The sequence below is a fragment of the Nanorana parkeri genome, unplaced genomic scaffold (assembly GCF_000935625.1).
Source record: "Nanorana parkeri isolate BGI_ZX_2015 unplaced genomic scaffold, ASM93562v1 scaffold161, whole genome shotgun sequence".
Lineage (NCBI taxonomy): Eukaryota > Metazoa > Chordata > Amphibia > Anura > Dicroglossidae > Nanorana > Nanorana parkeri.
The window spans coordinates 846,234-871,298 of NW_017306429.1; the positions used below are offsets into that span (position 1 = coordinate 846,234).

Genomic DNA, 25,065 nt, shown 5'->3' on the forward strand with positions numbered 1-25,065 from the left:
TCAGTGCATCATATACCCTTTTCTCAAATGTACTTGTGCCAAATAAACATAACAGCAGCTACACGGCAATTCTACAGCAAAGGTGGTAGATTGTAATCTCTCATGAGCAGGGCCATTCTAATCCCGGAATTGTATTGTAACTGTACTTCCTCCCGTAATTTTGTAAAGTGCTGCACAAACTGTTGTCGCTATATAAATCCTGTAATATAACAATTAGTCATTACAGATCATATTTGCATCTATACACAATTGTAGCAGTGATTTGTAGGCAGTGAGTTTACCCACAGAGAATGGATAAATTCTACTGCATTTCCGTTATAGCTGATCTGAGATGCTACCTGCCTAGATTCATCAAATGTGAATCACAGAATCTCTGCAGCACCACCTAGAGGGGATATTGCAAACAATCTGCTTTTTAAAATGCATGACATTAGCTCTGCCAGCAATTTCCTGGGAATAGCAAAGCGATTCACAGACCTTTATCACTTCCTCACATCCATGTTCTTCAGCAAGCACGGTCACAATGTCATCAACACAGCCTGAGGGAGCAAAATAACAAGAAATTCAGGACCATGACGTTCACACAAACACTTGGAGCTATGTAAAAACAGAAAGCTGGGAATTTCATGCTAACATGGAAAGAAACCCCAAATCCCCCCCTAAAAATCCTTGAAGTGGACTGGCTGCACATACAACAGAAGCTGAGTCATATACAAAGTGACACAGGCCAGTTTTTCTGTGGAGTCCTTGCTTTGATTAGTGTTCCCATGACATAAGGCTATTTTAACCTGAAGTGTGCGGAATCTCAACTCATTAAAATATGCCTGGACTTTTTCTGTTCTACATTTCTTGTAGCTGTAAACAGTTTAGGTTTAAGTTTTCAACAAAAATGAATAAAAAACTACCTGCTTTTGTTACATACCTAGATTAAGTATAAGTTTGAGTTTCTCAGCTATGTCAAGGATTTGAAAACATTTTCTTCCCTGAGAAAAGAGGAATACATTTCAGATAAGAACACTCATAAACAGTTTGCAAAACTCTATATATTTTAAACAAAATGTACATGAAAAGAAAATGTATGTTCTTCTGCTGCATCTATTTTACAATGAATAATATTAATATGTACTGCCCACAGTGAGAACTAATTGATTGTGGAAAGACATGAATCAAACTTCTAGCTTTCAGTGCATTAACACTAAAAATAGTTGTTACAGGAATTGCTATTCACACCAACTTATTTTAAATGTAACTCTACTGACAATTGAAGCATCAACTATGGGTAGGTGGGTTACAGATGGTCTGAGCTATTCAAAAGCCAATTGTATTCCTTGAAGTCTCCAGCAGCTCCAAGCTTTGCTCCTTACATTCTCTATTTACTATGGTGTAAAACAAAAGAGAACTGATGTGGGGGAAACAGACCAATTTGATTTCCATGATATGTAGGAAGACATGGGAACATAGCTGCACAGATCTTAGTTAGGATTGACAGACAGATATCCAAGCTTAGTGTGTGATTTCAGGCATTTCTTTTTAATTTCGATTGCACTGATTTCTTAATTATTGGTTCCCAATCATTTATGGATCTCGACTCTCTTCAGTGTTGCTCTACCTTTACATCCTTCAGCTTTAAATGCATAAAAAGTTCACAAGCGGAGATTCAAATTTGTAAACAGAAGTGTTGCGCCCCCATGGGCATGTGGTACGCCCCAGAGGCAGGGAGGGCTGACATTTCACACTCAAAGATGGATGCTTAGCCGGGTTGTGGGATGTGAACATTAAATTGGGTGCCAGTCGATTTATGCACTTTTTCAATGCTTTATTGTAAAACAGCCAAAACTGGGAGAGAGGGTATAGGGTTAGAGACATCCATGGACAAAACAGACTTCAGATTCACCAGTCCCTTCCAGCTTCCACAGTGTAGGAATACTTTAGTTGAGCAGAGCATGACACTGTGTAATAGAGCCACAGCTGGACAGAAGACATGCTTGAGATCTTCTCTGGAAGAGACATCAGACTTGTTCTGAGGTCAATGCCATCTTGGCCTTACTGGCACCTTCAGCAGTCAAAGGACTCCTCTGGTTCTCCTTCCCAGATAGTTCCAGACCCCTCTTGGGTCCACATGTGGCCTTCTCTAGGCTTGAGGCCTAGTTAGATTCCCCAACCTTGAACATCCCACTTCGATTGCCGCACGCACATGGAAATCTCTAAATATTTATGCACTTCCCCAGCATGCACCACTGGGCATGAAACCCCTAGTGATTGCTGGTGAGGCATAGACACTCCTAATGTTTCCCTATTGGCTGCCCCAGGTGCAATAAATAGCAGAACACCTAGAAATAACCAAATGATACCAGACTACAAATCAGCCAGACTGATGACAGTTTCAGCAACACTAAATTTAAAAAGCCACCCCGCTTAGGGCGAAGGGGCTACAGAAGTATTAAAGAAATGACTGGCCAAGTTGGCAATGTCCTAAAAGACAAGGTAATATAGGGGGGACATTAAACACGGCACATGTCACTATTACACAGCAAAATTCAGTAAACATACCCAAGCCAAATGCATGGAAAACTTGTTTTTTTCCTACGAAGTCAGGCATCTATAATGTATTAGCAGTCTGCTAGGTTTATTAATTCATTACTGGATTCCTAAGAACATGCACTAGGCACATCTAACTAATTTCTTTCTAAAGTTGGGCGTCGTTAATTAATGTGCCTGAAGCAAAAGAAAATTAAAAAAGCAAAGAGTTTGTATTGATCACAGCAACAAATCTGATTAGGTGCGTGACTCAAAGATGTTGAATCTAGAAACAGCCAGTATTCTTACAACCTATAACTAAAAAATTCATTTTGTGTTGAACCGAACCCCCCAAAAAAGTGGTTCAGATTATCACTTGATCTATTCCCTGAGGTTTACACCTTCTGTACGTTTAGCACATTTTGGTTCTGGCAGGAACTAAACACCTGCAGCATTTCATGTAAATTATACATATTTTAGCATACGCACACTATATCTAGAGATGTAAATCTATTATATATACTGCTGCACATAATGTTGTAAGGAAATTGCAATATATACATAGAAACAGCTGTGTTTTCTTGGTGGGTGGAAGGAGACAGTCAGTCTGACAATGGTTTCATATCATTCATATCATATGACATTATAAAGAATCACTGAAACACACAGCAGTCCCATTGCTTTTACAACACGCGGGTCAGGGGCTAGTTACTTCAGATAAATGTAAATCTACTGGAAATCCCCTCTCAACCACTGACCACAAAATATACCAGCTGGTCTCAATGCTTCCCCCACATCCACCCAACTAAAAGTAGCAGTAAGAGCGATCAAACCAGAGAAACAAAAGCACATATTTCTTTTACATACCACACATAGTTCAAATAAAATCACACCCAGAGACCACACATCTGACTTTGGTCCAGAAGGTCGAGGTCTTTCATGCTGAGTGGGATCTTTGGGTTTTACAATCCCTTGAGCAATAACTTCTGGAGCTAAGTATGATGGGTAACTAGAAAAAAGCAGAAAGAAGAACAAAACAATAAAAACACATACAGACCTGGAAAATGAAGTATATCATGTCATAATGCCTGCACTAAGAGCTCAACATATTCATAGACAGCTGAAAGGGTTGAATGTGCAGAAAGAATCCAACCATGCTTGGGCAACTCATCCTTCCAGCAGGATACTCAATACAAGTGGTTGCCTGAGACGTATGTGGCAGGGAGTCAGAGGGGCACTGCAGACACCTCCTGGGTTGGTTTAACATAGAGGAAGGCATAGAGGTCTGAAAAGGTTTACTAACCTGTCTCACTGCTTTTTCAACCAACAAGCCTTTGACAGATGTGTCCGCATGTCCCTGATATAAATAATTGGCCAGCTCAGAAGCCTGCCTTATCTATGGACAAATTAAGTCAACACTCTTGTTTGTCTACTTGTTTCTAGATATTTATACAGTAAATGGATATAGGTATATAGCAAGAATGCCACATATTTGCCTGCAATTATAATGCTTAGCATTGAGTTTACAGTTATGTTTGACAACCTATTTCATTTAAAGTGCAACTCCAACTAAAACCCTTTTGTTTTGAATAGAGTGTGGAAGAGCTAGAATTTCTGTCGTCAGTTTTTTTTGTTTGTTTTTTAAGAACTTTCTGTTTATTAAAACATTTTACAAAGATACAGAGAGAAAACAAACAGATAATTTTAAAAAATGCAATAAACCAGAGTTGCAAACAGGAATGCAAATAGTTAATCTTTACATTTGAAAATACAAGCCATACTGCGAACAGCAAGTTACATATACAGTGGTACCTCGATTCACGAACTTAATTCGTTCCACGATTCTGGTCGCTAACCGAATCAAACTGTGATCAGACCGCGATCTCGACTAGAGGAAGCCACGACTTGTCTCAGAGCAGGGAAGATGGCTGCGGTTGTGTTTGTCACCCAATGCAGAGTTCGCGAACAGAAGCAAAATTTTGCTGAACTTCCTGTTCGCGAACAGAAGCGTTCGTGAACCGAGGTACCACTGTACCATCAACACAAGAATCAATAGGTATCCCAAAACAAAGTATAGGGGCGCCTTTCCTAGTGTAGATAAATTTTTATTAGCAAAACAGCAAAAGTAGGATAATACTCACAAAAGAGTAGATGACAATGAGCCTTCAAAAACAAAGGTTGATCCTCATTTTAGCAAAGAGCAAACACAGCATGTGAGAGCTGCACATATAGTGTTCCTGTGTGCCAGCAAGGTATGCCTCAGTTAACGCGTTTCTGGTGCCACACCCCCTTCCTCGGAACCCCATTGAGGTTCTGAGGAAGGGGGTGTGGCCCCAGAAACGCGTTAGCTACTCTTTTGTGAGTATTATCCTACTTTTGCTGTTTTGGTAATAAAAATGTATCTACACTAGGAAAGGCGCCCCTTGTTTTTGTTTTTTCCTTAGATATCACAGTCTCCCTGACTTATGTGGGGCAGCGACCTGTAGAACTTCTGCATGTTTACCTCTTCAGTGGAGTGGTCACCTCTGGCGCTATTGGTTTTTCATTTTTGTGTAGAAAGTATCATGTATAACTTAAATCAATAAGGAAAAAGAAGAGAAGAAAAAAAAAGAGAAGAAGAAAAGAGAAGAAAATAGAGGAGAAAGGCGAAAAAGGAGAAAGAAAGTGGAGAGACAGGAGTCCATGAACTTCCAAGGGGACTACACCTTGTCAAACACTGTTAGTGTGTTGTGAGATATTCCAAATTGTATATATCGTGATTACATTTAAACAAATCCACGGTAGAAGTTGGTACAAGTTGCCAACATTTTACCGCCACTAGCCATCTAGAGGCAGACAGAATATAATTAAATAGCTTAATGGAATATCTATTTAAACCCATGACAGGGAGACCCAGTAAGCAATGGTCATGACCTAATGTAACCTTTGAGTTAAGTGATCTACAGTATTAAGTAAGGTTACTACCTGTTTCCAAAACAAACATGTCTTACAGCATTCCCAGCAAATATGAAATAGACTACCAATACCTCTCTCACATCTCCAACATATAGATGGAATAGTTGTGTCGTTAGGTTTTAAATGTAATCTGTGCACCCCCGGGAGACATTTCCAAGCGCCTCCCTTCCCCAGTCTGTCAATAAATAGATGGTTTCTGATTGCACAAGTTACTTTGGTGTGCTGGTGACATGTTTATCAAGTCCTTTCCCCAGTGACGCAACAGAAAGCACGTGGAAAATTCTTCAAAGGTGCCTACTCTGACAGTGGTCACTAGAACAGGTATCCCCCCCCAAAAAATATCCCCTTTACTCCTGTCCTGGAGACAGTGATAAAGGTTTCATGCCCACTTACTTTGTCCCCAGGACAAATAAAGAAGGTGATTTCCCCTAACGACACCACTACAACAGTAAAAACCTGACAGATGTTGTAACCATTCTCCATTTTACTAAAACAAATTTTGTTTGGAGTTATACTTGAAAGGAAAATCTGATCTGCATAAAGCATACTGGAACTAAATATAAAAGATGCAAAAAACGATTTTGTACAAGCAATTGCATCGCCTAAACTGTACTCCCAAATAAAATGCATATGGAATCCAAATGACTGCTATCGGCAGCACTTCTATTCCCTATGGCTCTGTTATAATTTTGCCCAAGCTATATTCCCATGCCTGGCTGAATTGCAGAAATGCTTCTATCAAATAAAAATGGTGGGAGCAAAGAAAGTCAATTAGCAGATTCTGTTACACAGCCTATAAATGGTCACATTTTACTACATTTAATTGTAGAAGCAGTGATGTCAGAAGTTAAACTGAAGTTGTCTAGACAATAATAGTATCCTTATTTAGTAAAAGTACTAGGAAATATGTTCTATAAATGCAGCTTCAGTAAACTCGAAGTATTTTAACACTGTTTGACATACACTGGCATACTGCTGCCATCTAGTGGACATTTGTAATAAAGCATATAAACAGCATTTTACCTACCCTATTGGGAAATCAACATCTGCTCCATGATCCGTTATATAATAAAGACCGAATTTAGCCATTTTTATGTGCCCCTGAAACAGAAAAGTAGCATTAATACCAACAGCATATCTTTTGTATGCTGCAGTGTAGTTTAACTGCAAGATGCTTGATTAACTAAAGATAATAAATATGTAAAAAAGATTTTTTTAAAATAATATATATATATATATATTAGATATATATATATATATATATATATACACACATACATACATACACACACACACACACACACACACACACACACACACACACACACACATACATAATATGCACACACTAGGGAGAATTAATTAAAGCCTTAACAACACTTCTGTAAGTAGGGACCTTTAAAAGGTGCTGTGCCAAATTCAATGAAGCCCTGTTGCCAGTTTCGATACCTTAATCGACACTTGTGACAGATTCAAGTATTTCTTAATACCCAGGGCCAGATTTACTCTCTCTGCGGCCCCAAGGCCAGGTTCCTCAATGCGCCCCCCAACCTGCCAAACAACCCTCGTGGAGAATGGCAGACCTGGATACAAGTGATCTCGGCGACATCGCCGGGATCACTTGTACAAAACAACCGACAGCTTCCCCACTGTACATTTAGCTCTGCTTACCGAAAGCAGGGCTGAATGTGAAAAACCACTACCCGCCCGGTGCCTGGAACTGCATGACCGAGGCATCGGGAGATAGGAATTCCACACTCCTGCTGCCCCTCTACTCCGTGCTGCCACAAGGCCGGGCCTTGGTTGGCCTTGTGGAAAATCCGGCCCTGTTAATACCGCCACTTTAAGGCTGGGACAGATTCAGAAAGAATTACCAACTGTCTACAGAATGAAAAACTGCCAGTAATTAAGACCAAGTCTGATCTGGCGTATAGAGAGACGCCAGTGATCAGAGTAGGGCATTAATGTACTGGAAGCTGCCAGCCGGGAGATTCCCCAACCAACAGCTGAATGTAAACAAAGGGTTTGGGGATGCTGGCCGATATCATTACCAAAATATGAACACAGAACGCATTTTATTTTTGAAATTAAAAAAGTTTTTAAATTGACTTTTTAAATTGACTTTCAAAAAGTCAATTTGAAAGCACCCTGAACAACCACTCAGACTTCCAAGAGAACAACCAAATGAACAGTGAGAATACATATATGTGAACTATATTACCTGCCCATATTATTTATAGTTCCATTCAGCTAACTGTGAGGGTCAGACTCCCCGGCAAGTGATACCACTAGTTTAGAAATGTCCCATTAGAAGGCAGGTGACAAAGGAGAATGCAAATAGTAATGGAAATAGAAAATAGTTGAGTTGTGTGCTTGGCTATTCAGTCCTGCAAATCTTTTGGCTGGTAAAACAGCTCACATACATGTATCTCAAATGTGAATGAGCAGTCGGATTGTCTTATGTAAGTAACACCTCTATCTTCCACTTCTTTTCTATAAACCCCCCGCCATAAAGTACATTACCTAAGGCTCAATTCACAAAGCTTTAACACAAGGATAATAATCTTTATTTGAGGCATTTGACTGTGTTAGCTTTGGGAATTGAACATAGAGTATCACACATTGGGAGGAATTTATCAAAACTGGAGCAGAAAGAATCTGGCGCAGTTGCCCATGGCAACCGATCAGCTTCTCTCAGCATAGTGGGCGAATGCTGTTCACATGGCACTACCGCCATTAGATCGCTACCGAGGAGCATATATGGGCAGAAAATGTATAAATCAGCCCCAATGTAAATCTGTTGGTCTAATATGATTATGTGACATACTCAAATGTTTACATTGTATATTGGATTATGGCAATATAGTCAATATAACCACAATATTTTTCTGACACATAACTGGTTGATTGGTGGATTCTAAGATGACTGGTAGCAAAAAAAAACAAAAAACCTTCATTAGTCCTTTTTTTTAAAGGGGCAATCAAGGTAGGTGTGCATTGCTGTTCATGAAATGAATAGCCGTGCCTTAGCACAGAAATAAATGATCTGTTCATTGTGTGTCATGTAGATAAATCATTGTTTGTGCCTCTAATTCATCAATGCCACTTAAGGACATATGGCAGTGGTTATTATGGCATCACATTCAGAAAGCGTAGTGATCTTTTCATGCTCTCTACTGATCACATCACTCCTTACCTCTCCATCCAGCAGGATATTATGAGGACAAAGTGCCCGGTGGACCATATGGTGACGGTTCATGTATTCTAATCCCTGAAGGGCTTCAAATGCCAGATGTAAAATCTTCAAAGGGCTGGTACAGAGAAGAGATAGAGTTGTTATGTGTATATTTGTCATACATTTTTGCATGTTGCTAGATCCTTTACATGGATATGAAGACACAGAAGAAACCCACCAAAAAAGGTTAAGGAGCTATTCCAGGCAAGATGTTAGATCAATCAGTGAGCTGCTATAAACTGCAACCAAACTTCAGTCATGAAGTCATTTTCTTATAGTTGTATGTCATAGATTGCAGCCCAATTCCAGAGTTCCTCACATGTAAGGAGGATGGATTAGCATTCTGAATCCTAAGCTATTGTAGCTTCCTTATTTTCTGCAGCCTGCATCAATCAGATTCAATATACCTCAACAGGGTTGAATCTGATTTGTGACTGAGAAAATCCTTACTGCTGAGACTTTGATACAACAGCTCTCTGTAAGTGAGACACATTAAGAAACCTACAATAGGTTTATTCAGAAATAAATCTCCTGTATTAAAAACAGGTAAGCAACAGAGATTTTATGTATTCTCTTTCCAGGTCAAATGTAATATCTGGAAAATACCAGATTGTGGCCACTATATGGCGCTGTTGTGCATAAAAAAGAAGTTGATATTCCTTTACTATATCTTCTGCAAAACTGGTTCAAGAGGGGCTTAGTTATTTAAAAACAAATACTCTAATTTTTTTTTTCCTAATTTAAAGTTGGAAACTGACTGACTGTTCTTAGTAACAGATAGCTTTCTCTTCTCCAGTCTCTTTATATGGCTTTAAAAGACAGCATAGCTGAACTGGAAAGTGAGCTGAATTGGGGAATTTTTCCAAATTAGCTATGTTGACCTAGATTGTCCACTTCTCCTGCCTTCTCCAAACTCTTCACCCTTTAGTGATAATCCCTTAAGTGTTATTTTGCACTTTGTTTTAGCGTTTTTGTTTTAGCCAAAGTAAAGCTAGGTATAGTTGGTAGGCATGAAAACATTCATGTACATTTTTAGATAACAAGTAATGCTTAGGTGTAAACAGGCACTACTGAAAATAATGGGATTCTCCATGTAGAACGTTGTTACGCTTCAGGAAGCACGCAAAAGAATGCTCAGGTGTGAATGAGGCCTAAAACTGGAGCTAAGGAAATTGGGCAAGAAGAATGTGGACATAATATCCAATCAGATTGCTTCTTTTGTTTCCCCAAGGCAATGTGATTGATTGCTGACACCATCAGCACTATATTCATTCCAATAGCCTTCGTAACATATTTTTTAATATGCATCCTAATGTGTTTTCTACGTATTTATATAGCATGTTAATGACCAGCCTTGTGGTGGCAGCAGATCACTTTACATTTTAGACACTGCTTTCAGAAAAAAAAAAGGCTGTTTGAAATTCAATGACATCCCAATTTGGAAATACATATTAAGCATTATCCTTTTTTCCTCTAAAATGTCCCATGTTGTTTCTCCAATGAACGTCTTATTGAAATGTCATTCTTACATAGCCAGGTGAAAACTTATTTCCTCAGAATAAAGTGTACTGTAGGTAGACACAGGAACAATTCTACACAGCTATTTCCTTTCACACATCACACATGAAGGTGTGTGTCTGTCAGCTTTGTAATGTCCCTGCTTGACAAGAAATATGAGAAGCCATTGACCAACTTCAGATTATGTTGAAAAAAAGAAAAGCAGGGAACTAAGTTCCCCTTTAGGGAACTAGGTCCATACTCCTTGACACTAGGCAAAAAACTGAGCTGCCTCTAGCAGATGGGAGGTTTGGCCACCAGTAGGGGCCACCCCTGGTTTGTGCTTTATATTTTGTGCCTAGCACCCTACTCCTGCAGTATAACCCATCAGTAAGAACTCAAGATCTCCACTCAAGATGTCCTACAATGAACAGAAGAGAAAAACTGACAAAATAAAAAAACACACAGAGGGCGCCTTTCCTAGCATAGATTACTTATTATACGAAATAAAGAGCATAAAATGTACTCACCTTCCCAGCCGGGCTCGACTCAAAAGCTTTCAGGGGCTGGGAACTTCTGGGTATCCATACCCTGCAAGACATACTGACACCTCAGGGACACTGCAAGACCCTCCTCACCTTGTGCAAGGAACACCGCGTTCCCCCTACACATTTCTTGCAGCACGCCCAGATACATCACTTTCTGCTGAAAAACCTCCCTCCCGCTTGCACTGGACTACAATACTCCCAATTCCGCACGCTACTCTCCTCACCAACCGCAAACTACCTCTTTCCTTTTTGTACCGACACATATACTCCCACACTGCCTCATCACTACCTCCGGCCCTTCCTTCCTACATAGCCAAGTGGGCCGACCTGCTACTCCTAACTCCAGAAGACACACATTCTGTCATACTGTCAGGTTGGAGACACCTGAGGAAAGCTATAACTAGTGAAGCATGGAGGGAAGTACAATTCAAAGTGATTCACAGAGCCTATTATGGCTTCAACTTTAACTCACCCAATAACCCTCCAGACTGGTTGACCCATTGTCCAAAATGCCAATTACCGTTGCCTGACCTAACCCACCTTATATGGCTATGTCCTTTTATCCAATCCCTATGGACCGAAATCATTGCCTTCATGAATATGAAATCGGACAGACAGAGAATGCCTTACCCTGACATCTGCCTATTTCACTTCCCTTCCCCAGACTCTGTCACACCACATCCCTCCCTCACTCGCTGGGAACACCTCTGCATCTTAAGTGCGAAGAAGGCCATCTTGACTGACTGGCTATCTCCTACTCTGCCCACACTCAGTACATTTAATATCATAATTCACAGACTCATGCTACTGGATAAACTAAGCGCACAGTTCGATTTTCATCTCACGGGTAGATTCTTCGATACCTGGTCCAGGTATTTAACGTCTGAACTCCCTGCACAACAATTACAAGATATTATGACTACCTTCCAATACTCCTCATGGATTCTCCACGCCAAACTTGAAGGATCCCTCGGAGCACTAGATGTTCTCTGATAGTCCTTACGACTCCCCTACATTCCTTAGGCTCTCTCTACAAAAAAGTGGTTCTACGATCTCTCCCCCATCCAGTAATCCAGCGATTCCTTTCATCAGAACATCCACTTGAATGATCCAGGATCAGTTTCAGTTACAGTATTGATATCTTTTATATTTTTTTTTTCCTTCTTCTTCGTCCTTTCAATTGATGATTTGCTTATTTCTGTTTTCACATAGCGATCTATGGACTATATATCTCAAGGTGAAGTTCCCTATGCTACACACGCATGTTAAATTTGCGGCAATGTATATGGTCCTGTATTTTATCCTCACCACATGTTGTGAACACATTCTGATTTCTTTATGAAAATGTCTCATCACTATGTAACCTGCTATAATAACAATAAAAATTGATATGCTAAAAAAAAAAAAATGTACTCACAATCAAGTGGTAAATAAAAGGTCTTCAAAAAGCAGACACCGATCTACAATTCAGAAATCGACATATTGATCATGGCAGAAGAAGGCTGCAGAACAGCACAGGGTTCATCTTACTGCATACCTTGCCTGGGTAAACCCAGGCAAGGTATGCAGTAAGATGGACCCTGTGTTACCCAGCCAAGGTATGCAGTAAGATGGACCCTGTGTTACCCAGGCAAGGTATCCTGTAAGATGGACCCTGTGTTGTTCTGCAGCCTTCTTCTGCCATGATCAATTTGTCAATTTCTGGATTGTGGATCGTTGTCCGTATGGAATCGGTGGGGTGTCGCATAGGTGTGCACCGGCCCTTTAAAAAAACCTGTTCATCAGATCATTCATTGTAACAGCAATCTTGCCATAAGATTATATTTTCATTTAACAGGCATGGTATGTACCTGTGACTGCTGCTGGGCACCGCCATCTTGGATGTGATGTCAGCAGCTCTAGGAAGCTCAGAGCTGGCAGTCAAGTGACCGTTTACAGTATTTCTCCTTGCTCTGCTGCCACAGATGTAGGGAGGTTAAGGTAGGAGTAAAGGAGCTGGGCCAGCACAGAGAGTTACTAGGACACTCCAACAAGAGGAGAGGGTAATGGCATGAAAAGGATGGGGGGGAAGGAGGGTGCTAGGGAATTGACTTTTCCTAAAGTAGTCAAATTTGCTAGCAAGTTCAAAGGCACTTTGCAATTTAGAGCCCATTCACACCAGACACTGCACTAATCGCACAGCGTCTGGTGTGCGTTGCCTGGGTACAGTGCCGAAACGCTGATCACAGCACATTATGTTCTCTTTTTTTGTTAGCACTTTACTGAAATGTCAAAAGTGGCATTTCGTTCAGTTCTATGGGCACATCAGGGTTTGAGGCAGTTGTACTGCGTCGCATCCCGATGCGTTGAAAAAAGTAAGGCATGCCTTACTTTTTTCAGCACACACCATCTGTGACAAGGCAAATTGCCTCGTCTCGCCTTGGGGCTGCACTGGAAACAACGGCCAGCGTAGCTTGATCCCAAATGGTGTAAATGGACCCTGAATTTAAAAAAAAATTACAAAAAGGAAAAACACTGCAAGTAAGAAATTAAAATACTTGATTTTTCTGTTATTTTACCTGCAATTCTTTTCGTTTAAGACAAAGTCTCTTCAAATACTGACTACCCCAAAAACAGGTTTACACACAAGTACAAGTCTGTGTTTGGGACCACACAAATGTACCTTGTGTGTCCCATTCAAAGTTAACTACCGTATATACTCGAGTATAAGCCGTCCCGAATATAAGCCGAGGTACCTAATTTTACCACAAAAAACTGGGAAAAAGTATTGACTCGAATATAAGCCGAGGGTGGGAAATGAGGCAGCTACTGGTAAATGTACAAAATGAAGATAGATACCAATAAAATTACATGAATATTTATTTAAAAGAAAAACAATAACCTAGCTCTGTAAGTGGAGATGTGGCTGCTGCAACAACATTCATTTGAATATCAAGTTACTTTGCCAAGTTAGAACTTATAGCCCATGCAGTTTTTTTCTTCCTTGTGAGTAATACACAAATATTAATTAGTAAACCTGACCAGTGTGTGGTTTTTCAATCAACTTTTGTCAAAGGAGCCAGTCTGAAAATTCTCAATCAAACAGAGACTGCATCACACCCAGTTCTGTCAGTTCACATGGATGGGAAAAGCAAGCATTTTTCTCATTCAACCCCACATGTATGACAAGCTTAATTATATGTGTATATGAGATTTATTTATTTAATATATAAGTTTGTTTATTTATGTATTTATTTTAATAGTTGAAATGGACAGCGCAAGCGCAGTGTATAGTTCGCAAACTCAACGAGAAGGGCACGCAAGCGCAGTGCATGGTAGTTGAACTGGACAGGGGCTGTGTGTAGTTGGAGAAGTTAACGGCCGTGAGAAAGGGACGCAGGTGCAGTGTGGGGATGTAAGGCTCGGTGAGTGGAAAAGCATCCGCAGAAGGTCCTATGTGTAGCTGACCTACTGGCGGTACCCGGATGCGACGTCAGAGGTTCGCGAGGTCGATGAGTTCTCAACGTCGACAGAACACCGGCGACTGTCCAGAGGACCTGAGAGCATTCGCAGGCCAGCTAAATTAGGACCCCACCTGGAGCTCCTCCCACCGGACCAGCGCCGACTCGCCGCTGCTCTCCCGCACAGCGCGACCTCACCAGCGAGGCAACTAACAGTGAGTGAGGGCCTGGGGTCCCTCATAAAAACGATTTATTGTATTCGCAGGGGAAAATAGTAAATTATTGTCTGCAGTGTGTACTCTATATGTACTGCATATAGAGTACACACTGCAGCAATAGATTTACTATTATCCCCTGCTAATATGAATGGATTAAATGTTCTATATTACATAATAGTACATAACATGTAGTTGTAATCTGGATCATTTAATCCATTCATATTAGCAGGGGATAATAGTAAATCTATTGCTGCAGTGTGTACTGTATATGTAGTACATGTATACAGCACACACCTCCACTACACTACAGCGATAGATTTACAATTCTCCCCTGCTAACATGAATAGGTTAAATCGTTAAATCATGATCCATAGTAAATAACATGTAGTTGTAATCTGGATCATTTAATCCATTCATGTTAGCAGGGCAGAATTGTAACTCTATTACTGCAGTGTACTGGAAGTGTGTACTAGGTTAAATTATCCATAGTACACACTTCCAGTACACTGCAGTAAAAGAGTTACATTTCTCCCCTGCTAACATGAATAGGTTAAATGATCCTAGAGGCACATGCATGATCGGATTTGTAGTTTCACGACAACTGTGTGAAAGCAAATAGAAATGTTTTATTGTTCTAAAACAGTCTTAAATTAAAGTTCTTCATAATCATAAAGAAATTGGCCTAAAATCATTAGTCTGCATTGTTTTTTTTTAAAGTCACCTGTCCCTTTAAGAAAAAGTATCGGTAATTGGTATCGGCAAGTACATGGGGGGAGGTACTTGTACTTGGTCTTGAAAAAGTGGTATCGGGACATCCCTAGTCTGAAGTATTGGAATTCTCTGGATAGTATTAGACCAGCACCTAGGGAGTCCTGATGACGGCTAAGGAATTGAAGTAGTGAGATTTCCTTTGGCTCTATCTTGAAGAATAGTTGTAGGGCCGGTTCACACTATCGCACAGCACAGGTGTGCTGGTGCATTGCCATTTATTCTGAATGGCACCTCAATACACCTCCTGGCAGGTGTATGTTGTGCTACCATGCAGCTTAAGGTACCACAATAGCGTGCGTTGCAGTGCCGTGAAAACCATAATGATTGTACCACCATTCACGCTAGTGTGGCACTATGTGTTGCAGCAGAACGTACACCCACCAGAATGAACAGTAAAGCACCAGCGCATCTAGCTTGCAGTGCATTGTGCTGTGCAATTGCTTCAATTGCAGCAGTCTAGTGTGAACTGGCCCTACATCTCTTAAGTGAATCATCATTTTAGTCAGCACATGGTCCGCCCAAACATCGGACATATAAATATAGTGACTCATCAAAATACAAAATTGTTATGAAGACAATTATAAGAATAGTGCATATATTAAACAGCATAATATAAAAGGAGATATATTTTAAAAAAAATAGCAAAACAACGTTTCTGGCTTACTGTACTAGTAAATTCACATTCCATATTGGCTGGAAATGATAAAATGGTATCATTGTTCATTGTGGATTTTTTCAATGTAATCATTTGTGAATGAGCTCAGTTATGTATGCTCATTCCTATAACCAGGGTCAGTACTCACTATTAAGTCTGTTGGTGGCCTATAGACCACCAAGCTCACAAAAAATCAAGTCCTAAAACAAAACGTAAAAGATCCAGGTGATGCTGGTAGAGAGCCAATCACAACCCTGTCTTGTTTCCGGTGAGATAATTTTCACAGGTGGCCTCCAAGACTGATCTATCACTAATGCTTTGTGGAGAATTCTGGATCTTTATAGAGGCAATTTTAAACACATGTGCACTGCATGTGTGAGGATTAACATTTATTTCATAAGACGACCGTAATGGAAATGCATATTTTGTACGTTAAACAATTTTTGTAAAGTATTGAGGAAAAATACAGAAAGACTAAGAGTACTTGACAGAGACTGTGATTGATCTACATTTCCTTCCTTCTGTGGTTAAACATTAAATGACCTTTAAGATATACAAAAAGATATATTCTCCAAAGGGATATAGACGATGGGTGCTTTTTACATTGAATCTGACATAATTGAAAGTGCAGCCCTTCAAATGTAACTAAATACAATAGCTGCTGTTACATTTGTTTCTTGCTGTCAACCAGGGGAAAAAGCAATGTTTTTAAAGTGGTTGCTTCACACAAGTAGAAAATGTGCCCATTTTTCTAGATGTAGGAGCATCATGTAGCCAAGGCAATAAATTGTTAAAAACTTTTAATGGTGTTTTTCCCTTGCATCATCATTATTTAAAGTGGAAGTTTACTTTAGAATTTCTCTATGAACATTAAAACCCTACTGCAATGATTATTTGCCCACCCCTTCCTCCCACCCACCTCTAACCCATCCTGATAGGCTTTTATTATCTGAAGTCAGATATGCTCACCTAAGTTCCCCTTCTAGGTCCCTCACCATCCCCTTTTATGGGGGACTCGGGATCCAGTGATAAGATGGTGCCTTCGCTGACATTGGTGCTCTTCTGGATCTTGAATGGACCCTGGCCAATGGGCATCCAATAGGGAATGTCCACATCATGCAGGTGCTGATGTGGAAATGCAAAGAAGGACCCAAGCAGGAAGTAACCAGAATAGGAGAAAACTCGGGGCTGCAGCATCATGTGACTGCAACTTGAGGTAAGTAAAAAAGGGCTTTTAGATAGGGTTTTTTTTTTAACCTAGTGATCAGATAAAGGCATGGGAGGGAGGGAGGGGTGGGCTGCTGGTGACATTTATCCTACGCTTGGACTTTACATAGCCATATAACGCATGTACCTTGAAAAATGCTTAATGCCTTGTTTGGCATCTGTCTAAAGGTTGTTTAATATTCACAGAGTAATTTTAGGGTCACCCTCGACTTTAAAAGGTGCATTTTGGAAAGACATGGGTACCAATATTGTTTTTTTTATTGCTTCTCACTTTAAAAAAAAAAAAAATCCTTATACATGTTCTGCTAATTTTTTGTTTGGCACAAACTATGAATGCCCCTATACACCAAAAGGAATGGTCCCCCTAGGTTCAATAAGCAGAGATGGCTAAGACCCATTTGATTTATTGTAAAGGGTCTCAAATAAATGCCCCTAGGTTGGATTTGAAGCTGTTTGGAGGATTGTAACCTGGTACAAATAGAATGTGTACACAAACATGCCATGCACATGAACACATAGCTCCTAGGAGTTTGCAGGACTTAAATATTATGCAGGGAGACATGTGAAGCCTTACTGGTTACATCATTTAGATAATGTGAGTTTACTGTTCCCATGTTCAGTGATATTATAGCTATATTTATCCTTGGCCTTCCTCTCACTTCTCTTATAAAGAATATGCCAGGTGTTTCTCTGCCTTGGATAATAACAATAATAATTTTCCTCTTGAGCGTTAAATGCTCAACATCGTCTTCATTCCAGCTTTAAATTATATTCAATGCTCTATTTCCCCCTCTAAGATCTTCCTGAATTTATGCAGAATGTAGTGCTTTAGGACAATTCTACAAACCTCTGCATTTGATTTTAATTATATGAAACACTGTTTGCGCCAACTGTAAAATATTGTATTATTACTATTTAATGCAAAACAGATTTTTCAGTGTATGGATCTTAGGTATAAATAGGTCTGGTTAGTAACATTACCCTCCATGCCTGCAGAATCTCACACTAAAGGGCAACTTTTATTTCTCATTTTAAGTTACTGTAGAGGAAATTAGTGGTTTACTGCAGAATCTCAAGTATGAACCACTGCATATGAAGGATACAAAATGTTTTGGATTAAGCAATAATTCTCAATAAATGATAAAAACACACTATCTCACTGAATATCGGTTTTTAAACATGTAACAGATATGCATCACTACAGACCAGGAAAAAACATTATTCTGATTGTCCAAAACTTACAATTATCATTTTGGAGGACTCTAACTTTGTGTCTTACAATTAATATAGTTAAAATCCATTTTTGTTTTACCTCTGTAAATATACAGTAGGGTTACATGTTTTTGTTTAATCAAGTACTATAACGTTTGAGACCCACCTTTCCTTAAAAAAAAACTCCAGGAAAAAAGTTTATTAACCCTTGCAGTTGGGGCTATCGTTTCACTGCAAGGGTTAAGTGCTCGGTTCAGTTATACTCACCTGCACTGCTGAGCCAGCTTGTTTTTAGACCGGTCCCTGGAGCCTCTTTTCCCCTGTGCTACAGCGGTCTGAGGCCCTGTAAATCATCACGTGAGGACACTGAGGAACATTCCAATGTTGTAGTGTTGAGGCTGTATTGCAGAGAGAGGCTGGACGAAGCGCTGAGACAGCTGGCCATCTCAGAGCTTCAGGTGAGTATAACTTTGTTAGTTTTGAACCTAGACAAAAACGAGCAGTTAACCCAGTGCAGTGAATACAATTTTTTTCCTGGAGTTCTTCTTTAAAGTGTACATAAACAATAACAACAAACTTTTGTAAATCGTTCCCTGTTGATCCAGGGACGTGCGGTCAGGGGAGGCAGGTGAGACAAAGCCTCACCTAGTATTATGGAGGAAAAAGCTGTCAGCTTCAAATCTGAAGCTGTCATTTTTTTCTCCATTGAGAGCGGCTTCCATCAGGTTACACAGCAGGGAAAGCCTCCCCACTGGGTATTCTGTCATGGATGGAGTGCTGCCTGTTAATTACTGGCAGCGCTGCATTCTGTATTTGACAGCTTAGTTAGGTTACACAGCAGTGGACTTCCCCACTGCCTGTGGAACCTAACTAGTGAGGCCAGAGCTGCAACAGTCTGTACTTGCTGTTAGAGGCTTGAGCTCTGTGGATGGCTTGGACCAATGGCAAAGTGTCATTGGTCCAAGCTGTCCAATCAAAAAAAAAGAGAAAAAACCCAAAACAGTGAGGACATCGATCTCAATGCCTCACTGGTGAGGAGCAAGTGAGGGACAGGGAGGCTCCTCCCTGTTTCCCACTTCTCTATTCTCTCTCCCTCCTCCACACAGTTCGGTCACCGGGTTGGAGGCAGGGTGGAGGGGGGTTGGGGGTGTGGCATGGGGGGGGGGAGGCGGGCGGGCAGGGGGAAATGCCTCACCGAGGAAGTACTCCACTGCATGTCACTGTGTTGATCCTACCAAAATCCAGAGAGCTCCTAACTTCCTATGGACTCTGCTCTGTTGAAATCTCAACCACTGTTATCAGCCCTGTTCATGTCTCTTCTGAACTATGGGAAACCTGCCCCCTATGCTATGGAGATAAGGAAAAGTGCTGTAGTACAAACGCATTAAGAAAGTGAAGTATGTTACTGGCAGGATCCCTAGTTGAAAATAAAAGAAATATGAAAATATGAAAATAGAAAATGAATGCAGCCACTACATTTGGATTTTGTGGTTTAGATAAACATTAACTGCGATACAGACTCTTTTTATTTTACAAATAGGACTAAAACATTTGCCAAACTTAAACAAAAACTAGATTAAAATCAATGTCTAAATCTTTTTTTCTTTTTAATATAAAACATTGATTTATAAATAATCTGCACTACATTGATCATTGCCCAAGGACAGTTTACTGGCTATTTTTCACTCTGTTTTTACTTTTCATATATTGACTTGTGGGAAAAAGGCAAAACCTCAAAAGGCATGTGACTCATCCAAGCAAAGAAGAGAACTAGCCAGTTAGCACGGGTGGTCTCATATCATCAGGGTGTGAATCACAGGCATTAATACTTGTTCTGCAAGTATGAACAGATGTAAAAAATTATATAGTTGAAAGGATATGTTTCTTTTAAACCAAGGGCAAATTTAAAGTGAAACCAACAGGGTTATTCACAAAAGGTTGAAGAGTTTGGAGAAGGCAGGAGAAGTGAACCATCTAGGCCAAAATAGCTGATTTGGAAAAATTGTCCAATTCAGCTCACTTTCCAGTTCAACTATGTTGTCCCGCATTGTTCACTTCTCCTGCCTTCTCCAAACCCTTCACCCTTTTGTTAGTAAAAACCTTGAAGGTACCCACCTGATACAAAAATTAAAGACACAGCAAGAAAAGGGATTCGAAAAAAAAGAGCAATTGGACTATACTAAATAATCCAATCTTTAAAAACCCAGACAGTCACATGCATACTTCTATAAGTGTAAAAAATGGCTGCCGAATATCAACAGTGTGGTTGTTAAAGTGCCTAAGAATAACAGCTGGCACTTTTTGGCCTTTTCTATAGGTGTCCAAGGAGACAAATGTTCCCAGTCTTGTTTTGATGACTTGTTTTCTCCTGGAATTTTGCCCTGAGTGATGCTTTTGGGATATGTGTTCTCTTTGAAACCCATAAATACCTTGTAAGTACAAAAAAAAGTCAAAACTGAGCTCTACTGTTCTCTCTCTTTAGCTATAAACCTGTTCTCTCTCTTTAGCTATAAACCTAACAATATAAAACATAAGTCTTTAAGATGAGCTCTGCAACATAAAAAACAGGTCTGAACATATCCCAGGAGCAAGGTAGTCAATGCTCCTTAAAGGAGAACTATGAGGTGCGTGCTTTTCACTCACCTCATAGTTCTAGCCGACCTGTGACAATGAGACTGTCACAGGTCGGCTCAGTAGATCGGGAGGTGAGCGAACACATACCGGGTTCGCTCACCTCTCGATCCTGTCACGGCTCTCTGTGACAGGGGCTGGATTCCCCTCTCCCCGCTCCGATCTGCCAGCGCTGACTGGCTGAACGGACGGGGGAGGGGGCGGGTACAGCTGGCTGTGCCTCTAGATAGGCAGAGCCAGCTGTCACTCACGCAGCTGGGCGGATCCCGTCGTCTAAGTCGGGATCCGCTCCGGCTGCGGCGTCTCAGTATACCGCGAGCTGTAGCTCGCGGTATACTGAGCTTAGGGTAACGGGAGGACGCTAGTTTGTGTCCTCCCGTTACCCTAAGGAGAACTATGGGGAAAAACACTGACCCCATAGTTCTCCTTTAAAAATTACAGCAGGTGCCCAACTTCTGAGGTTTTCTCTAGTTTTTGTCAATAGAGCTGGCTTTTTAAAATAAAATCATGCTGGGTCCTGAATTGGGCAGCCTGGTTTCTGAATTCCAAAATATTTAGTTCACCCCCAGTAGCCCTTGTGATTTAATCACAGTGGCGAAAAAATCATGCAACTCTGGAATCCATGGACCCTACCAGAAAAATCATGGGGGCATGTAGGTGTTTCACGTCTGCAGTACTGAAGGCAACACAGGCTTGTGTGCCAGCGACGGAAAATCAAACTAAATACCTAGTATTTGCCGTGAATAAACAAATAATAAAATAAATACACATACACACAAAGAAGAATTCAAGAATACTGTGCCAAGCTAAAAAAAAAACTAGTTGATTTCTGCTATATACTTGACAGCTGCATTAAATTACATTCGGTTTATGGAGTTACACATTAATTTTAAGCAATAAACACTTGATATATTTTACTTGTAATGAGATAGTAGCTTATTTGCCATGCATGTGTAACATTTATATGATAGGTCTAGTCAAATCAGACCATCTGTATATAATACAGGGATGTGGCTTTGTTCAAATCAAAAGATCTGGCAATGTCTACTTTGCTTACATACAGTATATTGCTAACTTGCACGTTGTGGAAGCCTTTGGATGCAAAATATGTCACAAAAACATAGTGGCTGAGAGACCATTTAATTAATTGTCCTCTAATTTTAATATTAAACGCAATGTGCCTTCTGCAGCAGTTCCAGTACATCAGGTTTTAATCTATGGCACCTGCTCTCCACTGGAATCATAATGGTGGAACACATTGCATATACATTCCACTGATGATTGCTCCAATTGTCCTGGAGGCCATTTTCAGATTATACCAAGCTTTCAGGAAGTGTAATAAAATATATTGTGGGAAGAAAACAGTTATATTTAAGCTGTTCATAAGCATGCATGAAAATACGCTACAGATCAATGCCGATCTATAATTCTTAAGGGAATAAAACCACAATGTATAAAACCGGCTGAGCTATCCCATGCAGTTTCTTTAAAAGCAATTTCTGGGTGGGAAAAGTTGTCTCATATCTAATAAAACACCATGTGAGCCTCTAAACTGTCAAATAAAAAAAAATGCCGTAAAGTTAGAAGGTATAATGATAACAAACAGGAAAAGCCAGGTGACATAAATGAAGCCCACGTAGAACATATGCAAAATATAATGAGGAGATGGCGTATGTATTTTAAAAGTGTTCCAGGAGGTGACGCATGGATGAGTGAATCTCGGAACCAGTGACTTAACTTCATTATAACTGAAATGTAAGATCATTTAAAAGTAACATGCATCAAATGTAAACCCTGGACACTGATGTGCCAGTACCTAAACAGATGTTTTAGGTACGATTTCTAGCACTGTCTGGCTTTCCACTTTGTCACCGGTGCTGCCATCTTCACCCGGTCTTTTTCCAGGTTCAGCATCTTTGGCCAATTTATTGGTCAGCTGGTATGATATCACTCCTACACATGGGCACCACAGGAGTTACTTCATCTCGGCATGCTAGGTCTGTGCACTGAGCTGTGCTTGCGCGGCTCAATGCAGATGAAAAAAACTAATTGCTGACAGGCAGGGGTGTTTTTGGCAGAAGAGCTGACAGGCAGGTAGGAGTGTTTTTGGCAGAAGAGCTCAGTCTCTTCTGCTACAAAACAAAAAAAGTTTAATACAGTTATTCATTCACCTCAGTGTTTTTCATTCAGTTAGCATGTATATTTAAATCTGTCTTGATGTACATCTCTGGTGTGTTTACATGTGTTCCAGTGTGAAAAAGAGCAGGCTCTAGAACTGAACGCAATGGTGTACACTAGCCTCATTCAAAAGCATTGGAATCACTGTGCGTGTGTTTTTGACGTGTTTGGGATTTTCTGTCCTGGGGTGACAACACTGTACTTGGAGGAGCATAATCATTGTCTATGGAGGAGCAGTGTTGTCACCCGAGGACAGGACTGCCCCTCCCCCTCGCCATAGCATAATACTTTCAATAGTATATTTAACAGACCAAAAGGGAACAAATATGAGAAGGTCATTGTTAAGGTTTACATACACATCATAATTTTTCAAATAATTTTCTCAGTTGCCCAGACTTATGATATGTTTACTGTAAAGGCTTAGCTGGGCACCTATAATCAGCCCCATCACTGCCCTCCATCCCAGTCCTGTCTGTGCCCTTTTATTTCTCAAAATCATGGCAGGGAGAGATGGCACAGCGGACAGAATGTGGACCTAAACTTACTCTGTGACATGACAACTTTCAATGGTAAACAGTTGTTAACAGGACACCAGACTTTAACCCAGAAGTTCAAATTTTCATCATCTGACAATTTACGTGTCTATATATAAAATGGTATTGAAATCCTATTTTAAGTTCAAACAGGTGAATAAAGCATATTCTCAAGAAACAAAAAAAAAATGTTTTCAGTCTGCACAAGCTAGACTTAAGAATACATCCCCTGCTGGGTCTAAACGGATGAAAGCTACAGGTGCATAAGGCCGTTTTGTTCTCATTTTTGCTTTTGGCGGTCACTGGATGCATTAATCTCAGAAGCAGATGAGCCTCTGCTTTATGATCTCCTAAATGAAATAAACATTCGGCAATTGAAAAACCATGCCTTTCAAAATGCAGTTGTCAAATTACAGTGCAGTGAATCGATTGGGCAGATCAGCAGAAGGACAATAGTGTAAAATTTTGTAAAACATTTAATGCATTCTCACACTGCAGCTATAAGGCAAACATATATATTCAGATAAAAAAAGATGAGCACTCCAGTCACAATATAGCACAGCTGTAATGCTCCAGTGCAAGCTACTCCATTTTGTCAGGACGCAGGGACGGCATTGGCGTTCCTTAAATACAAGGAATGTAACAAAAAATGCAAACTAGTAATCCGGGAAGCTAAAATAGAATGCGAAAAGCATATCGCCGCAGATAGTAAAAAAAATCCTAAAAAATTCTACCAATATATTAACAGTAAAAAGGTAAGAAAGGAGCAGATAGGCCCAATAAAGGACGAAAATGGGAAGTTACTCACAAGTGACAAGGAGAGGGAAACAGGTTCGACGTACGTGATCAAACACATAGTTCAACCGATAATATACCACAATGGTTGACGGAAAGCGGAATAGAACATAGACTTAAAATGCTCAGTGCAAATAAAGCAGTTGGGCCAGATAACCTTCACCCCAAGGTACTTAAGGAATTAAGCCAGGTTATAACAAGACCCTTATTCCTAATTTTTAAGGAATCCTTAGTGACTGGTAGGGTACCATGTGATTGGTGGAGGGCTACGGTAGTTCCAATATTCAAAAAGGCGGCTAGATGCCAACCAGGGAACTATAGGCCGGTCAGTCTAACATCGGTAGTTTGTAAACTGTTAGAAGGTATAATTATGGACTATTTGGTAAAATTTGTTAAGGATAAGGGCAATAAGGGTAAGCAGAGATATGGATGGAGGGAAGCCGGTAGATGTGGTATACCTGGATTTCTCAAAGGCATTTGATACGGTACCACACAAGCGCTTACTTCACAAGCTGAGGGCTATGGGCATAGATGAGGTGGTGTGTACGTGGATAGAGAACTGGCTACGGGAACGTGTCCAGAGAGTATCTGTAAATGGCACCTTTTCGGACTGGGCTAGTGTAATGAGCGGTGTGCCTCAAGGATCTGTGCTG

The 25,065-nt window shown here is 40.3% G+C and overlaps 1 protein-coding gene across 1 annotated transcript in view; it reads right to left on the reverse strand.

The window, feature by feature from the left end:
- TBCK (TBC1 domain containing kinase) overlaps positions 1–25,065 on the reverse strand; it is a 194,815-nt gene that overhangs the window by 139,488 nt on the left and 30,262 nt on the right. The window contains exons 4-8 of the mRNA XM_018554476.1: positions 8,669–8,783; positions 6,500–6,573; positions 3,385–3,526; positions 923–983; positions 478–539 (exon numbers count right to left, since the gene is read on the reverse strand). Coding sequence (XP_018409978.1) covers positions 478–539; positions 923–983; positions 3,385–3,526; positions 6,500–6,573; positions 8,669–8,783 — 454 coding nt within the window. The remainder of the gene's footprint in view (positions 1–477; positions 540–922; positions 984–3,384; positions 3,527–6,499; positions 6,574–8,668; positions 8,784–25,065) is intronic.